The 15,260-nt window shown below is 42.4% G+C and overlaps 1 protein-coding gene across 1 annotated transcript in view; it reads left to right on the plus strand.

Moving 5' to 3' along the window:
- Positions 1 to 3,840: 3,840 nt before the first annotated feature.
- The window catches only part of MACO1 (macoilin 1), a 57,839-nt gene continuing 46,419 nt past the window's right edge, over positions 3,841 to 15,260 (plus strand). Inside the window, exon 1 of the mRNA XM_032639495.1 lies at positions 3,841 to 4,126. Within this exon, the coding sequence (XP_032495386.1) occupies positions 4,047 to 4,126 (80 nt within the window). The 5' untranslated portion in view covers positions 3,841 to 4,046. The remainder of the gene's footprint in view (positions 4,127 to 15,260) is intronic.

Below are 15,260 nucleotides of genomic sequence, written 5' to 3' on the forward strand. Positions count from 1 at the left end.
TAAACATACTAAGAACATCATTCATTAACAGCGTCCTCTGGGGGATACAGACACACGTATAGGAGGTGGCCATCCAATGTCTGGATTTTTCTGTGACTCACGTGGGACAGGAACAAAGCTCAAGGGAGCTGGGCCAGCCGTGCCTGGCGGGTTTGAGGGGATCAAAGCTGCTAAAAGAGGTGGGTATGCAATTTCCTCATATGTGAAATAGGGTGTGATGATCTCTCTCCAGGCTATTCTGAGCTATTTTGAGCTCAGTTGAAGCTCACATGCCAATCCCAACCCCTTGGCCATCAGAATGTCCCAGGAGAAGAGGAGGAACAGCCCTGAATTCCTGTCTGGCCCTTGGTCTTTTGAATGAGAGCAAATGATTTCCTCTACCCTGTCTTACTCATCTGTAAAATGGCCACTGCTGATCTCCCCTGCTTCCTGATTGGTGGTGGCAGTGTGGGGAACTGGGGAGCTCTGTGTCAGGCCTCATCTCAGCCCAGTTCTGTGCCCTTAGGATCCCAAAGGGTCCTTTCAGGTTGCAGAGGTGAAAGGCTGGAACTTGGCTGGAGCCAGAGGGGCTTGGGCTATGGTCGGTCAGGAAAATACAGGGTCCAGCTGGGACAGGAGGTGTGAGGAAGGGAATGGGGAAGGGCAGACTTACTGTGGCCCGTCCTAGGGCTCTTGACAAGGAGGCCTTTCCCATCAACCCACTCCAGCCAATCATTAGGTCAACAATCCTTACCATCAAGAGCCATGTACAGGCACCAGAGCATCAAGGCTTCATACTGCTCAGCTCGTGACTCAAGCCAAATTCCTTTACCATACCAACTGCATGACCTTGTTTTCTCTGAGCTTCGGTTTTCTCATCCGTAAAATGGAGCTAACATGTTCTGCTTTTAAACATAGGGCTTGAAGTGTCTCCAGAGTTGATCTTGGCACAGGGCGGGCGGGTGACTCAACTCTGGACACCAGTGAGTTGACATTTGAATTGGGACTGGAACCCAGACCTCCAGATTGCATCATCTTGGGCCAACCCTGGGATTCTCTCTGCCCTTCCTCTGCTCTCAGATAGTCTGTTGCCCAATAGTAACTCCCAGCCACATACTCCAGTAACACCCAGCCACTCCACACTTCTCCACATGGAATGCCCTTGTCAGGAACCTATTTGATGGCAGGCTAGACAGTGAGCTCCAGAAAGCTGGCATGTGTCCCCAGTGCCTCTCTCATCTTTTCTCTGAATTATTCACCTACCCATTCTGCAGTGTGCCGTGGCACTGTCCTAGACGACAGGGACCCAGTGAGGAGTGGAAAAGACCACAGATACGGCCCCTAACCTCACAGAGTTGACTGTCTTAGTCCCTGGCCCAGGTAATCTGGAAACTTGCAGTCATGGAGAGGAGGGCTATTCAGGTTGACGAACCCCATGGAGTCTGGAGCCATGACCTCACCATGTACCTATGCCTTTCAGCCTCCAGTCATATTGATTTAGGTTCTGCCTGTATCCTTCTCCATGAACCAACCTGCCCTGGCAACTGAAGTCTTTTTCTGTGGTTCCAAGCAGAGCATTTCACAATGACGGACAGCCTTGGTGAAACTTTGAGCTCACAGAGTATGTTATCCTTGGCTGCCCGGTGACACTTTATCAACATGCTGGAGTAGAGGTGAAGGAAGAAAACCAAGTATACTGTTAACAGAAATGACTTGCTCTTACCTACTGCATGCCTGGCCCTGAGAGTTCATCATCTGGTAAGGCTTCAAACAAACCTGCGTGAAAACAGAGGCTCTGAGACATTCAGTAACTTGCCCAAGCTAGTAAGTGGCCAAGCTGGAATTTCAATCCTGGTCTGAAAAAGCAGGTATTCTTGCCATTTTTCTAAACTGCATCTGTACAGGGTATGAATCCAATCCCCAAGAAGCTTTTCATCTAGGTGGATGGACAAGCCTCACCCAAGAAACCACAAGTTAGGAACAATACTGACAGAGATGCTCTCTGTAGAAGTAAAGGCAGGAATGAGGGAAGATAAGGTTGTACTAGTGGGTTTGAGGACAGTGAATAGATAAGGCTTGCTTGCCTGAGGAGGCCTGGAAAATAGGGGTGGGTCCCCATTGTGACCATCTTTGGATGCCATAATAGAGAGAATGGGTTTTCTCTTTCAGGCACTGGGTGATCCTTGAAGATTTGCGACAGTATTAAAGAGCAGCAGTTGAGCATGATGCATCTGGTGTAAATTACAAGTTCCTTCTTGGGGCGGGTTTTTATTTCAGGGGTGATCACAGGGCAGGGAGAGGTCCACGCATCCCAGGACAAAACAAGACGGCATCTGCTTCCTGTAAGTATTTAAAATGTGCTGTAAGACCATCTAACTGTCCCACTGTTAGTGGTTAAGTTGGTACAGCCACTTGACAGGAGATTTTGCATTCATCAGAAATATTTAGGAAGGGTGCATTAATTATAGGATGTAAAAATGCTTATGTTAGCTAAAGAACAGAATACAAAATTGAATAATATGATCACTATTCTGCTTAATAATAAAGGCAACAGTAATAGTAATAATATATCATCCATGGGGGAAAACTGGAAAGAAAGGGGAATATATAGAATGCTAACAGTAGTTGTGTTAAGGTGATGAGACCCATGGGTGTTCCCCCCAACCCAGCAACTGTGCTACATCTCCCTAGTTTTCTTTAATTACATGCATTCCTCTTTTCGACATACATTCATCTTTTTCTTTCTCTTAAAAATTTTTTTTGTTGTCTTTTCTAATTGTTATTTTGCCATACCTACGTTGCAGGGGTAAATGAACAAATAGATGCAGAGCACCTAGCACGGTTCTTGGCACAAAATCGGGGCTCTAGGAATGTTAGGTGAGAACGGTCACTGGCCCAGCATCCCCGCATCTCCAGACCTCTGCCCGGCGCCAGAGACGCTCCCGAAGCCGACGCTCGCCGGGTCCAGCAGGCGTGGTGCCCGCAAAACCCGCCGCCCAGCCCGCCCTGCGTACGTGGAGCCCGCGCCGCCCCACACACCCCCTGCAACCTCGCGCGACGTCGCGCTCACCCACGGCCCCGCCCCCTGTGACACCACCTCCAGGAGGCAGGACTGCAGCGGCCCCGCCCGCGCCTCCGATAGGCCGCCGCGCTGTCACCACGTCGCGGGAAGCTGGCAGGGCGCGTGTGTGTGTGTGTGTGTGTGTGTGTGTGTGTGTGTGTGTGTGTGTGTGTGTGTGTGTGTGTGTGTGTGTGTGTGTGTGCGCGCGGTTTGCTTTGTCATTCGTACCCCCGTCGCTGGCAGGCGCGGCCGGCTTGGCCGGGCACTCCAGGCTCCGCAGAAAAGGCCCCCGGCGCTGTCCCCGGCGGCTCCGGGATGAGAAGGGTGCTGTGAGCCCCTTACATAATGATGCGACTGACTGGAGCACAGTACAGCCCAGATACGCACATGCCGCAAACCCAGGCCTCGCGATTTCATAGGGTGCTAGTGATAGCCTACAATGAAAACAGCACCGTATGCTCTAATGTGGATTATAATACAATGAAATGCAATCCAATAATAATGAAATGTATCTTCGCAACAGGGCATAATATAGGATGTTATATTTATAGGGCCTATTTATAAGCCTCTATTTAAGTCTTTTCTGATAGGCTCGGACTCGGGCCCAGACACCGTAATGATTGGGGCACTCTTCTGTCCTTCAAAGAGGCGGGTTCTAGAGTCCGTTTTGCCACAGCGGGCCCTGGGATTGGCCGGCAGCGGCGCAGAGGCGCCTTCGATTGGTCCCGAAGGCCGTCCGTCGGAGCGGAGGAGGCGGGGCAGGCGGCTGGCTGGTGCTGGGGCGGGCGGGCCCCGGAATTGTCATTTCTTTGTTTCCGAAGGCGGAGGAAGCGCTGAGCCCACACCTCCTCGTCCCACCCCCTCCCCCCGGGTGCTGGCTCCATGTCTGTGTGACCGGCCCCAGGGGTAGAGTCCAGGCCCGACGCGGGGCGGGCCGGCGGCGGCGGCGGCGGCTGAGGTGAGAGGCGGCGGCGGCGGCGCGGGCACCCGGCCCCCCAGCGGGAGGATGAAGCGGCGGAACACCGAGTGCAGTAAGCTCCGCCGCCCCCTAAAGCGGAACCGGATCACCGAGGGCATCTACGGCAGGTGAGCGGCGGCGCCCCCGCCTCCGCCGGCGCGGGCCCTGCGGCCCCCGGCCGTTTCTGGAGGGGCCGAGCCCCGTTATGTAACCCCGACTAGGCCTCACACCCTTGCCGGGGGCTCCCCGGAGGAGCGCTGCCCATGGGGCCCCGGGCGGCCCGCCGGGGTCCGCCCCGAGGGCGCGGGGCGTGGCGAGGGCCGACGGCCGGGCTGGGAGGGCGCGGCAGGCGCGGGCCGCCGTTGGGACTGTCCCCAACGGCGGTGACCCCCTCCCCATCCGCGCCGCCGGGCCCTCGGGGCTGCTCTAGGGGCTGAAGGGCCTCCGCTGGTCCCCCAGCCCGCTCCGGCCCGGGAGTCGCCGGCCTGAGTCGGGAGGCGCGTGGACCATTTGCACTGGTGCGGGGGAAGGCTGACAAAGTTGGGAGCAGACAGTGGCCCCGCGGTCCCTCTGCGGACTGGGCAGGTGGCCACGTTGCCCCCTTTCGCCTTTTACTTCTTTTATGGGATCTCAAACTTGGCACCGAGGGCTGAAGCCGATACCCCCAAATCATGGCCTGTGGCCGTGCTCCAGACTCAGAAGGAGTGATGATCATTTTCTCAGCAGCATTATTTTGACAATTCCAAGCAGATAGTTTTCTTCGACCCCTTTAAAAAGGATTTTCTCCAAACCCGCGTGGTTTGTTGTTGTTGTTTTTAGTTTGTTTTAATTCTCCAAAAACAAAGCAGTGTCCCTTTAAATAGAAATTGAATTCAGGACTGAGGGGTAGAAGGACAACAGGTTCATGGGGCAACTTAGTGAGAATCCCAGCTTCCCTAAGCAAAATTTGTGTAGGACTGTTATTTTCTGGTTCTCACAATGTTAATTCTGAATGGTACCTGCCTTGATAAAGAAATGATTTCAGAGAAGTAATTAGTTTACAAAGGAGAATTCTCAGGATGTGCATATAAGCTTAGTTGGTATTTTACAGTTTAGCTCTTCTAGCTGTGGGACTTAGAGAAATATGTGAGGTAGCTGATAACACCCAAGTTGCCTTAGCATAGCTGTACACCTTGCACATGCTACTGTTTACACATTTAGAATGATTCCTTTCCACAAGCAGCTGACCGATGTAAACATTGAGTGTTTTTTCTAATTTCAAGCTTAAAAGGGTTAAGAAGTCAGTTGAAATAAAAAGTTTTTAGATATATCCTTATGTAATGAGCCGCAGATCATAGGAAGAGTTCATTCATTAAACAAATACATGTACTATGTGCCAGGCCCTGTTCTAGCTAGTAAGGGTGCAGCAGTGAGTAAAACAGGCCAAAATCCATGCTGAATCAATCAAACCTGACCATTTAAACTAAAACTGTAAAAGCAAAAACCATTTTTCCTACAGATTTAATGGGTGGGGGAAAGTTCTCTTCAAGTTACACACACTATAATTCTTGAATAAAGGAAGGGTTTTCCCCCTGCCTATTGAAAAAGATTTGAACAATTTAATATTAATAGTGACACAAGAATAGAAAAAGCGTATTAAACAGAGTTAGTAAAGCAAGGACAACCGTGCCATTTGAATGGCTGCTATTTACAGTAACATATGATGATGTACTTCTGTTTATAGTGAGAAGATTGGGAATCCCATATTGTTTACATGTTTTCTGTTGTATTTCAACTTCTCTAGTATTTGAACAAATATGCCCAGTTTAGTACCTGCCCCATAGTAACCACTCAGTCAGTGTGCATCAATGTGAAGAAGTGAATTTATTATCTAATTAAGGTCTGTTATTTTACTGATGAACTTTTGGAATTTGAATTTTCTTACCCTAAAGGTTGATAGTAAATGCCCTATGCAAGTTATTCAGAGTTTCATCTGTAAAAGTTTAAAAAACCAACAGTACTTCAGCTCTCAAATATCCTTACTCTTCTCTATTTGGCATTCTTTAGGTTAAACGTTAATAAAAAACTTACATATATTTCTACTTTCTTTTCTCTTGGAGCATCATATATCAAATGAGTGTTTCAATTCACTTATCTGTTTCTTAGTGTATATTATGGAGTATTATATTATGGAATATTATTGTCTGAAGAACAAGACCATAGTGTTGGGGTTTTTTTTTTTTTTTTTACAATTTTGTTTTTAAAAAGATTTAGAAAATTTCCAGTTATTTCTAAAGCAGACAGAATGAGTGGGCTAGTTACAAATTAGGTGTTTGAGGATTTGTGAGTATCAAATTTCTGTTAATCATCACATTTAAGTCAACACTAAATTGTTTTTCACACCATTGCCCATTTTGTTTCTCAGCGTCTGGCCAATTTTTATCTCATTAAATAGAGAGCTTTGTTTTTTTCTCAGGCTCCGTTGACAGTTTTGATAACCACTATCTACTGTTGCACAGCATAACTTTTCATGGACTTATTATTTTCATGTTCTCAGTCTGCACAACTCTCTGAGCTTGGCGTAGCAAGGAGGCAGCTGTGGTGAAGAGAGCACTGGACTGGGAGTGTCAGGACACCTAGGTTCAGCCTCAGTGTCCCAGCTCTGCTGTGTGGGATAGGCAGGGCATCCACCGCTTTGAGCCCCAGTTCTCTCACCTGTCAAGTGAGTTTTGAGGACTGAGAGGAAATAATGCACAGTTTGTGAAACTCTGTAAATTCTAGCATGCTTAATACAAACATTATTTAGCATGTAGTTGTTATCGCAGTTTATCATATTTGTTTTATTTTTAAGGAGTCAGGAAAGACCATAAGGTTTGGTACAACTATCAAACAAAAGTTGAGTAGTCAAAACAAGGGGTCAGTTTCTGCTTGGTCTTGCTGAAAAAAAATCCTGTTGCTGAGATGCTTTTAATCATGGGCTCCAATCCAGCAACTGTGACTGAGGTGATTGTCAAATGATATCATTATTGTCATTATAATGGTTGTGGTAGAATTCTGTTTCAGGGGTAAGGTAGATGGAAAATGGATTTTAACATCATGTTAGTATTGCCTACATTTATATACATGCCCATCATTTGAAAACTGAAATGTATAGAAATATGTTATTCCGGTCAAGTTAGTAATCAAAAATAAGAGAAAGGAAATAGGAATGGTGATTATTTTCTTTTATATTTTATATAAAATATATATTTATTTTATATTATTATGAGCTAAAATCAATATAATAATTATATTATTATGAGCTAAAATCAATGTCATTTTCAAAAAATCTGAGCCAGTATAGAGCCTGACAGAGAACAGGAATTCAGTCCTCAGTAAATGTTGAGCAGGTGAATTAGTAAATAAATGAATATAAACCAATCCATTCTGTTCATTTAAGAACCTGCGTTGTTTTGGTAATTATGGAGGATACAGGATAAGACATGGTTCCTTGTCTTCCAGGAGTTTACAGTCTAGGAGGCCATAATAATGCCCTCTTAAATTTGTACAGTGGTTTTGAGGTTCCAAAGAACTTTGAGTTCTGTTCAAGTAAGAATATTTTAGTTGAATTAAATTTTCGCTTGCTGTTTTAGTGGTTCACCTGATGCATTAACAATCTTGCCCTGTACTATTTTATGATGCAGTACACAGTTGCCACTATGTGAGGGAATATGTATTTTCTAACTCAAATGAAATAGATGTGAAAGTACTTTGGAAATTATGAAAAAAGTTATTAATAAGAGAAAGTAAAATGAATAACTCTACATAACTATAACATTTCAGAGGTCCTCGGGTTTTAGGGCAGTGACTCTCTCCCTGTGTCTGCCTTCACACATGCACCAGACCCTCCCAAAAGTAATATCTAATTACTCCATGCAGTGATTCTCCAGGTGAAGTGGGGTTGGAGTGCTATGTAGATTTTAAAAGGCTTAAGGGAATTCCGGGTGGTTCATTCACCTTTCATCTTGCCAGGCTCCCTACTCCCCTCTGAGAATTAATGATTTTATAATAGGAAGATGAGGAGCTAAGGTGTGGTGAGTAGAAGACAGAGGCAGAAACATTTATGTTTAAAGTCTCTGCAGTTAAAATTGTTCCTTACCCAAGTAAGTAATATAAGAATTTTAAGTAAGGCAGGTGTTTTAAGCTTCAGGAAATTATTTTATAGCTTTGTTACTGGTGGTTGAAGGAAGCATTCCTTCACTGGTGGATTTCTGGATACTTCCTGTCATGGTGTGCTGGGTTCTCCTTGTAGTATGTTGCCTGAAGCTTAAGCAGTGTAGTACTGTACCTGACTTTTACATTTTAGGACTCGAGACTTCCCTGGTATATACAGTACCTTTTCCCATCCTTACTTCAGAGAAGAGTTTTCTGGCCTTTGACTTTCTAAATGGTCAAAGTTTACCTACTTCTCAGCTTCTTAATTTCCTTTTTCAGACCCTTGTCTAAATAATCTGATCTCCAGAGATTTCACTTCTCTGCTTTTCCTGCCCACCTTAATGATGTTTCCTAAGCCTGGTTTTAGACTCCTTTGGGCTGTGCTTACTAAAGCCACGGGAGGCTGGCATGACCCTTGGCTGCCTTGAGTGTACATGTGTTCTGCAACTGAAACCCCAGATACCAGTGTTGCAACCTCACAGCCTAAAAGCATTCTGGTAATCTTGGTAGGCCTTAACTTCAACTATGCTGGACTTGACATAAAAGTGATAAATGCAGTATTGTTTTAGAGGGGTATTGGGTAGGGGGGTAAGTACAATAGAGAAATTAGAAATTGAAATGTTTTCACCCACCTCTAGTGAGGTGTTGAGCTAAACCCTTGTATTTGCAGTTTCTGTGAAATACCTTGAAACAAATCTGCCACACTGGAATTTTGTACTTAATTTTTGCTAGTAGTATACTACCTTAAAAAAAAAGTACTTTCCTCCAGTTTTCATTTATGATTCTTCTCGTCTGAGCATTCGTGGCAGTTTCATTTCATTAGATGTTTTGAAAATCCCTTTAAGTTGCTGCTATGTATTGAGGCAGGAAAAGGAGGGAATGTGATCTATTCCAGATTATTGGCTTAAAAGCTTCCTGTTTTGTTAACGATACTCTTCCTTTTTCTTCACATTGATACCTTGTGGCTTTTCTTGAACCTCACTAGATTTGGAGACTGATTTTAATGGTAGACTTAATAGCTTATTATTTTCACTTTCTTGTTATATACCTATATATTGTGGACCCAATCCATGTTCTGTAAGCACTTTTATTTCCAGAGTCTTTTTCTTTGGCCATTTCTCCCAGATTTCCTCCATATTAACCCTTTGGGGTTTTATGTGTATGTATGTGTGTTTTGTTTTGTCATTTTCTAGGCTACCATCTAGGTGATATACTTAGGGGGCTATAACGGGATATAACATGTATCTTGTGGAATCTGGAGGGTCAGATAGAAATTTTATAAACTTAGTTGAGATCGAAGTGAAATACTATAATTGGATCACTTTTCGTCATTAAATTTAGTGTGCTCTTCGAATATAGTTTTTACTTTATTCTCTAGGCTTCCCAGATTTGGGTGTAATTATTTTACTTGGATAGTTCTCAAGAAATAGGTCCAGAAGGAAAACAAGTTCTCTGTTCAACAAGCTGCATGAGTAGAACGGTGCTTACCAACGGTAGAAACACACAGCCTCTGCGAGACTTTTTTTTTCCCATCGTGGATTTCTTCAAATACCTGAGGAGTGACTACTTCCTCAAGATCTCTCACCTTCAGGCAAATGCATTCTGGTAATGGAAACTTTAAAAAATGTAATCAGCTGTTAAAGTACATTCTTTGAGGCTTTTTATCTTTACTTTGGCATTTAGTTTAACTGACATCAAATTGGCCTCAGCTCATCAACCTTCGAAGATGCCTGTCACCCCCAGACTTTGAAGCCCCTTCATAGCACTGGCTTTCATTCCTTTGTATTTTTCCCTCTGCTGCCCTTAGGATGATATGCTCACGTTGACTCATGGGGTTATAACATCAGAAGTAATTTATCCCTCACCCCATCTCCTCTGTTGCCATTTCTGTTTTAGAGGTTTTGCTTTTAGTGGATTAAAATGGTGCATCTTAGTCCACTTCAGGTGTATCCATAGAGATCACTGACTTATTAAGGCTGTTTGGGATCTGTTTCCTACGCAGCACAGGGGAGGTGACTAGAAATAATCTCGTTCTGTTTTTAAATTATATTATTACTTTGCTCATCTTCAAAACACTTTTAAAAACCAAATAAGCTGCTCAGTACTAAAGTCAGTACTTTGCCATCTTGTAGTGAGGTCAGGAGCTCTGGAGAAAATGGGGGCCATGTTCATGGTCAAACAAAAACTCCTGTCTCAGATGAGAGAGATACTAAGGCTGGAGTCTTCTGTCTCAGAGGTAATAAGTATTATTTTCTTGTCTTTTTCTAGACTTGACGAACTATACCTCATGGTTCATTGTGTTTCTGGCTTTTTAAAAAATGAGTTGTCTTTTTATTTTTAAATTACATGTTTCTCTTTTACGATGGCCATTCTATGAGTGTGAATATTGTTGGAAAGCAGTCTTGAATTGTCCCATCTTTTGTGCCATAGCTACTTCTGTAAAGAGCATTTGACTTTAACATCTTTTTCTGCAGAGCTTCATAGTATGTTTACAAATTCATAGTTTATGAATTAAGGTACTGAGTGTTTATTCTTTCATAAAGCACATCTGCTCATTTTTTTAAAACTTGGTTCTCTTGGAGAATTAAAGAATTATGTAACTTGGGGGCTTCCCTGGTGGCGCAGTGGTTAAGAATCCGCCTGCCAGTGCTGGGGACACGGGTTCGATCCCTGGTCCGGGAAGATCCCACATCCCGCGGAGCAACTAAGCCCGAGCACCACAACTACTGAACCTGTGCTCTAGAGCCCGCGTGCCCCAACTACTGAAGCCCACACGCCTAGAGCACGTGCTCCACAGCAAGAGAAGCCACTGCAGTGAGCAGCACACGCATCGCAATGAAGAGTAGCCCCCGCTCGCTGCAACTAGAGAAAGCCCGCGCGCAGCAACAAGGACCCAACGCAGCCAAAAATAAATAAATAAATTTATTTTTAAAAAAGAATTATGTAACTTGAATATATATACACAAAGGGATATAAAGAAGGGAAATAATATTTATCAAACATTTAGTAAGAGATGAGAAAGTCCAATGTGATGGATAAGCATATGGGCTTTAACATCATATGAACTTGTGTTCGATTAATGTCCCCGACACTAGTTACTTGATCTTGAACAAGTCATCTACCTGCTTTAACCCTCAGTTTTCTCATCTGTAAAATGAAGATAGTTAATAATATTACCTACTTTATAGGATTGTTATAAGGATAATTGAGATAAGTCACGTAAAATACTTAACATAGTGCCTGACACAGACAGGGCTGCTCAAAAAGTTGTTTGCTGTTACTACTATAATTTTATCTTCATTCTGTTATTTAGTTCCAGTAAGGATATTAGCTTCAGTTTCACAGGTGAGGAAACTGGGATTACAGGAGGTTTCACCACTTGATAGAGACCTCTATCTGCCTTACCCCAAAGTCTGTCCTCTTTTTGTTTTACTTTTTGTGCTACTTCACCCTTTCTGAATGGTGTTTATGTGTAATAACTCTTATGGTGCTCTCAAACTCTCTACTACATGAAGGACAGGTGTCATTATCTTCATTTTTCAGGTGAAGCAACAGGTACCAGGAGTGTCTTGTGCAAGGCCATTAATCTTTTTTCCTTCTCAAAATGAGAATCTCTTTTCCATTAAATAATCCAGTATAGATGTGACAACAATGCAAAATGTGATCCTGGACTGGGATTGATTGATCAATGGGTCTATCTATCTATCTGTTGCTATAAAGGACATTAGTGAGTTCATTACTGAAATTTGAATAACTTTTGTAGATCAGATAATAGTGCTGTATCAGTGTTAATTTCCTGATTTTGATAATTGTGTGTGGTTATATAAGAAAATTTTCTTGTTTTCAAGAATTTCAGGAGTAAGGGAACATTATGTCTGCAAATTATTTTCAAATAGTTCAGGAAAAAACTACGTATACATATATGGGGGAGAATGATAGAAACTTGATAAAATGTTTTACCTTTTGTGAAATCTGGGTGGAAAGATATAAGGGAGTTCTTTGTATTATTTTGGCAGCTCTTCTGTAAGTCTAAAACTATTTCAAAATGGGTTAAGAAAATAAAAGCAGTACATGCTTGTTATAAAAAATTAAAGCAGTATGACAATGTGTAAGTGTAACAGAAAAGAGCTTAGTCCTCTTGCTCTGGAATGAGCACTGTTATGTAATTCATAAGTATGGTTTCTTCTTTGATCCATATAAACAAACATATATAGTTCTTTCTTAACAAAAATAGAATTCTGTTTTACACAAACGTTTCTTGGTTTTTCTCCTTATTTAATCATGTCCATCTCTTTACCTAGAAATTTATTTATAATTTTTTAGCAGCAACACAGCAGTGCATGTAGAATTCACTCTGTTCTCTGCGGTCTCCTGACTCCCATTCCTGTGCTCTTTCAACAGTGTCCTGCAGCTTATTAGTCCCCTGTTCCTCAGTTTTCTTTCCTATAAAATGATAATAACTGCCTTGCTTATGTCATAGTTGTAAGGATAAAATGAGATAATATGAAAGCTTTTGGAAGAGTTACACAAGTGCGATACAAACATAAGGTATGATTAGGTAGATGATTATTACTATTAAAGATATGAAGCATAATACTTGATTCGTTTATAAAATGAATTTCTAATGTTTGTACAATGTTAACACAATTTTTTAGGGCCTGTGGGTTGTCTTCTTTCTCCTGATGTCTTCTTTACCTCTTTTAATCCCAAACCCCATAGAGTCCACACTATTAAAAGTGTTTTTGAAGCAGAAATTCTAAAACTTTAAACTTTCCAGTTACATTAGGTTACAGTACTTGTTCCTGATATCTTAACAGTCATATAGTACTTTAGAAAAATACTATACAACACAATTCTTAAACGCTTTTTTAGTGATTTCCATTCTAGGGTTTTTTTCTTTTTAAACTGGACATATTTCACACTGTTAGATTTGTCATTCCAGTGGTTGTGTATGTGTATAAGCATGAGAGTGTGTGTGTGTGTGTGTGTGTGTGTGTGTGTGTGTGTGTGTGTGAGTGTGAGTGATTGACTCTAGAATGGTTTTCTTTGCAGTCTGCAGGAGGCCCAGAATAGAAAAGAAAAATACAGAACAGCTTAGGTCTTCTCAGCCTGCTCCCCTTTTCTGGATCTTACACGAGGATGCGGTTGCAGAACGTAGCAGTGGTTCCAGTCTTGAGGCTCGTGCACAACTTCCTGTAGACCACCATTCCTCGAATTTTTTGTCTTGGAACCTCTTTATACTCTTAAAAGTGATTGAGAATCCCAAAGAGCTTTGGTGTGTATGGGTTATATCTAAAAATTTTACTGGATTAGAAATTAAGACAAATATTTTAAATAATTACTAGTTCATATAAAAATAACAATAATAAATGCATGAGAAGAGTGGTGTGGTTTTACATTTTTGCAAATTTCTTTAATGTTAGGCTTAATAGAAGATACTTTGAGGACCCCCACAGTAGTCAGAACCAGTGGCAGGTAGGCTAAATGGAGTGATAGTCTGGCATCCAGAGCAAGGCTGATAAGATATCTTTCTTCCTAGTGGAAAAATAGTGAGAACAGATTGGGAGCAGGTGCATGGTAATCCTTCAGGCAGCAACTGTATTCGTTATCTTCGTCTGCGTTGCTTTGTTCAGACACCCTTCTTAGTCACCTGTGCATCATCTTTCACTCTACCTTCACTCTGTAATTGTGTGCTTTGATAAAAGCCCTACTGTTGGTCCTAAACATTCTTATGCATGGCAGGTCATTCATTCAACAACTATTTGTTAAGTTTCTCTGGTGTGCAAGGTTCTGTGCTGGGCATCGAGAATAAAGCAGGGAACAAAATGGGCAGCTCCTTTGTTCTTCTTGTGGACTTTACATTTAAACAATTAGTTATACAAAACGTTATTTAATTATAACATGGTTCTTGTGGTACAGGATGCTATATGAACAAATAGTGGGGTAACAGTCTTTACTGTGGGGTCAGGGAGGCCTTTTTTGAAGACATGGTGCTCGTGCTGCGTGCTGAGGGATAAGTAGTAATGGAAGTGCTTCATTTAGTTAAAGTTGTGTTTAGGTAAGGATCTTGTCTGTGACTCAGAAAGAAATGTAGAAAAATGGAAGAATTAACCCTGGACAGTTTGAATGTTCCCAGTTGAGGGATGGATAGCTAACAGTTTGGAGATAAGTACTGATGATCTGAGTAGATCGTTGTCTTCTTTTTGAGAAATTGTGGAATTCAGTGGAAGTTCTATGAGTATGAGAAGTTTATACAATAAACCAATACTTCTCAAATTTTAATTTTAGTGTATGCACAAAGGGTCTAGGGATCTGGTTAATACACAGCCTTGGATTAAATAGGCCTGGGGTGGTCCCTGAAATACTGCTTTCCTAAAAAGCTCATACATGGTGATGATGCTGCTGGTCCGTGGACCACACTTTTGAGTAGCAAAACTGTAATTGCATATAATAAGACTTTAGCAGGATACCAGCTGGACAAGAGGCTGGGCAAACATTCTGGAAGTGATGTCCAATAGGGAGAAATACTCAATAACAGTAGAGACAAAGCAGTTTGTTTCAAGAGGTATCATGCTACATACTGAAAAGTAAAAGGGATTCACAGTTGCTGTTACGGAGAGGACAGGAAAGCTTGGGATTGTGATAGATGACTACTAGCACAGCCAGTGAAATATTCCATTAGAAATATTCCATATTCCATAGACTCATTTCTGTGGTGAGGCCCAAGTGAACTAAATGACCATTAGTCTGCCTAGGGAAAAGGTCAGGTACTGAGGATTGATAGCCACTCTGTGGTAATTATATGAGCTCCAGAAAATGATCTAAGTGACAAGCAGCTAGAGATACTAGAGAGAAGGTGCACTTTACATGGAAAAAGAAGAATGTTCAATACTACTTCTCATTAATCATAGGTGATTAATCCATAGATGGAGGGTATTGCTAAATAGATTCAATTTTAAAAAATGGTTGTAAATGGCAAGGGTAGGAGTAGAATGGTGAATTCTATTGGGAATGGAACGGGAAAGAAGAATCTTATAGTTAATATTCACTGTGAAAGAGTCACCACCATTAAGCCTAATGTTTGCATAT

This window comes from Phocoena sinus, chromosome 1 (assembly GCF_008692025.1).
Source record: "Phocoena sinus isolate mPhoSin1 chromosome 1, mPhoSin1.pri, whole genome shotgun sequence".
Taxonomy (NCBI): Eukaryota; Metazoa; Chordata; class Mammalia; order Artiodactyla; family Phocoenidae; genus Phocoena; species Phocoena sinus.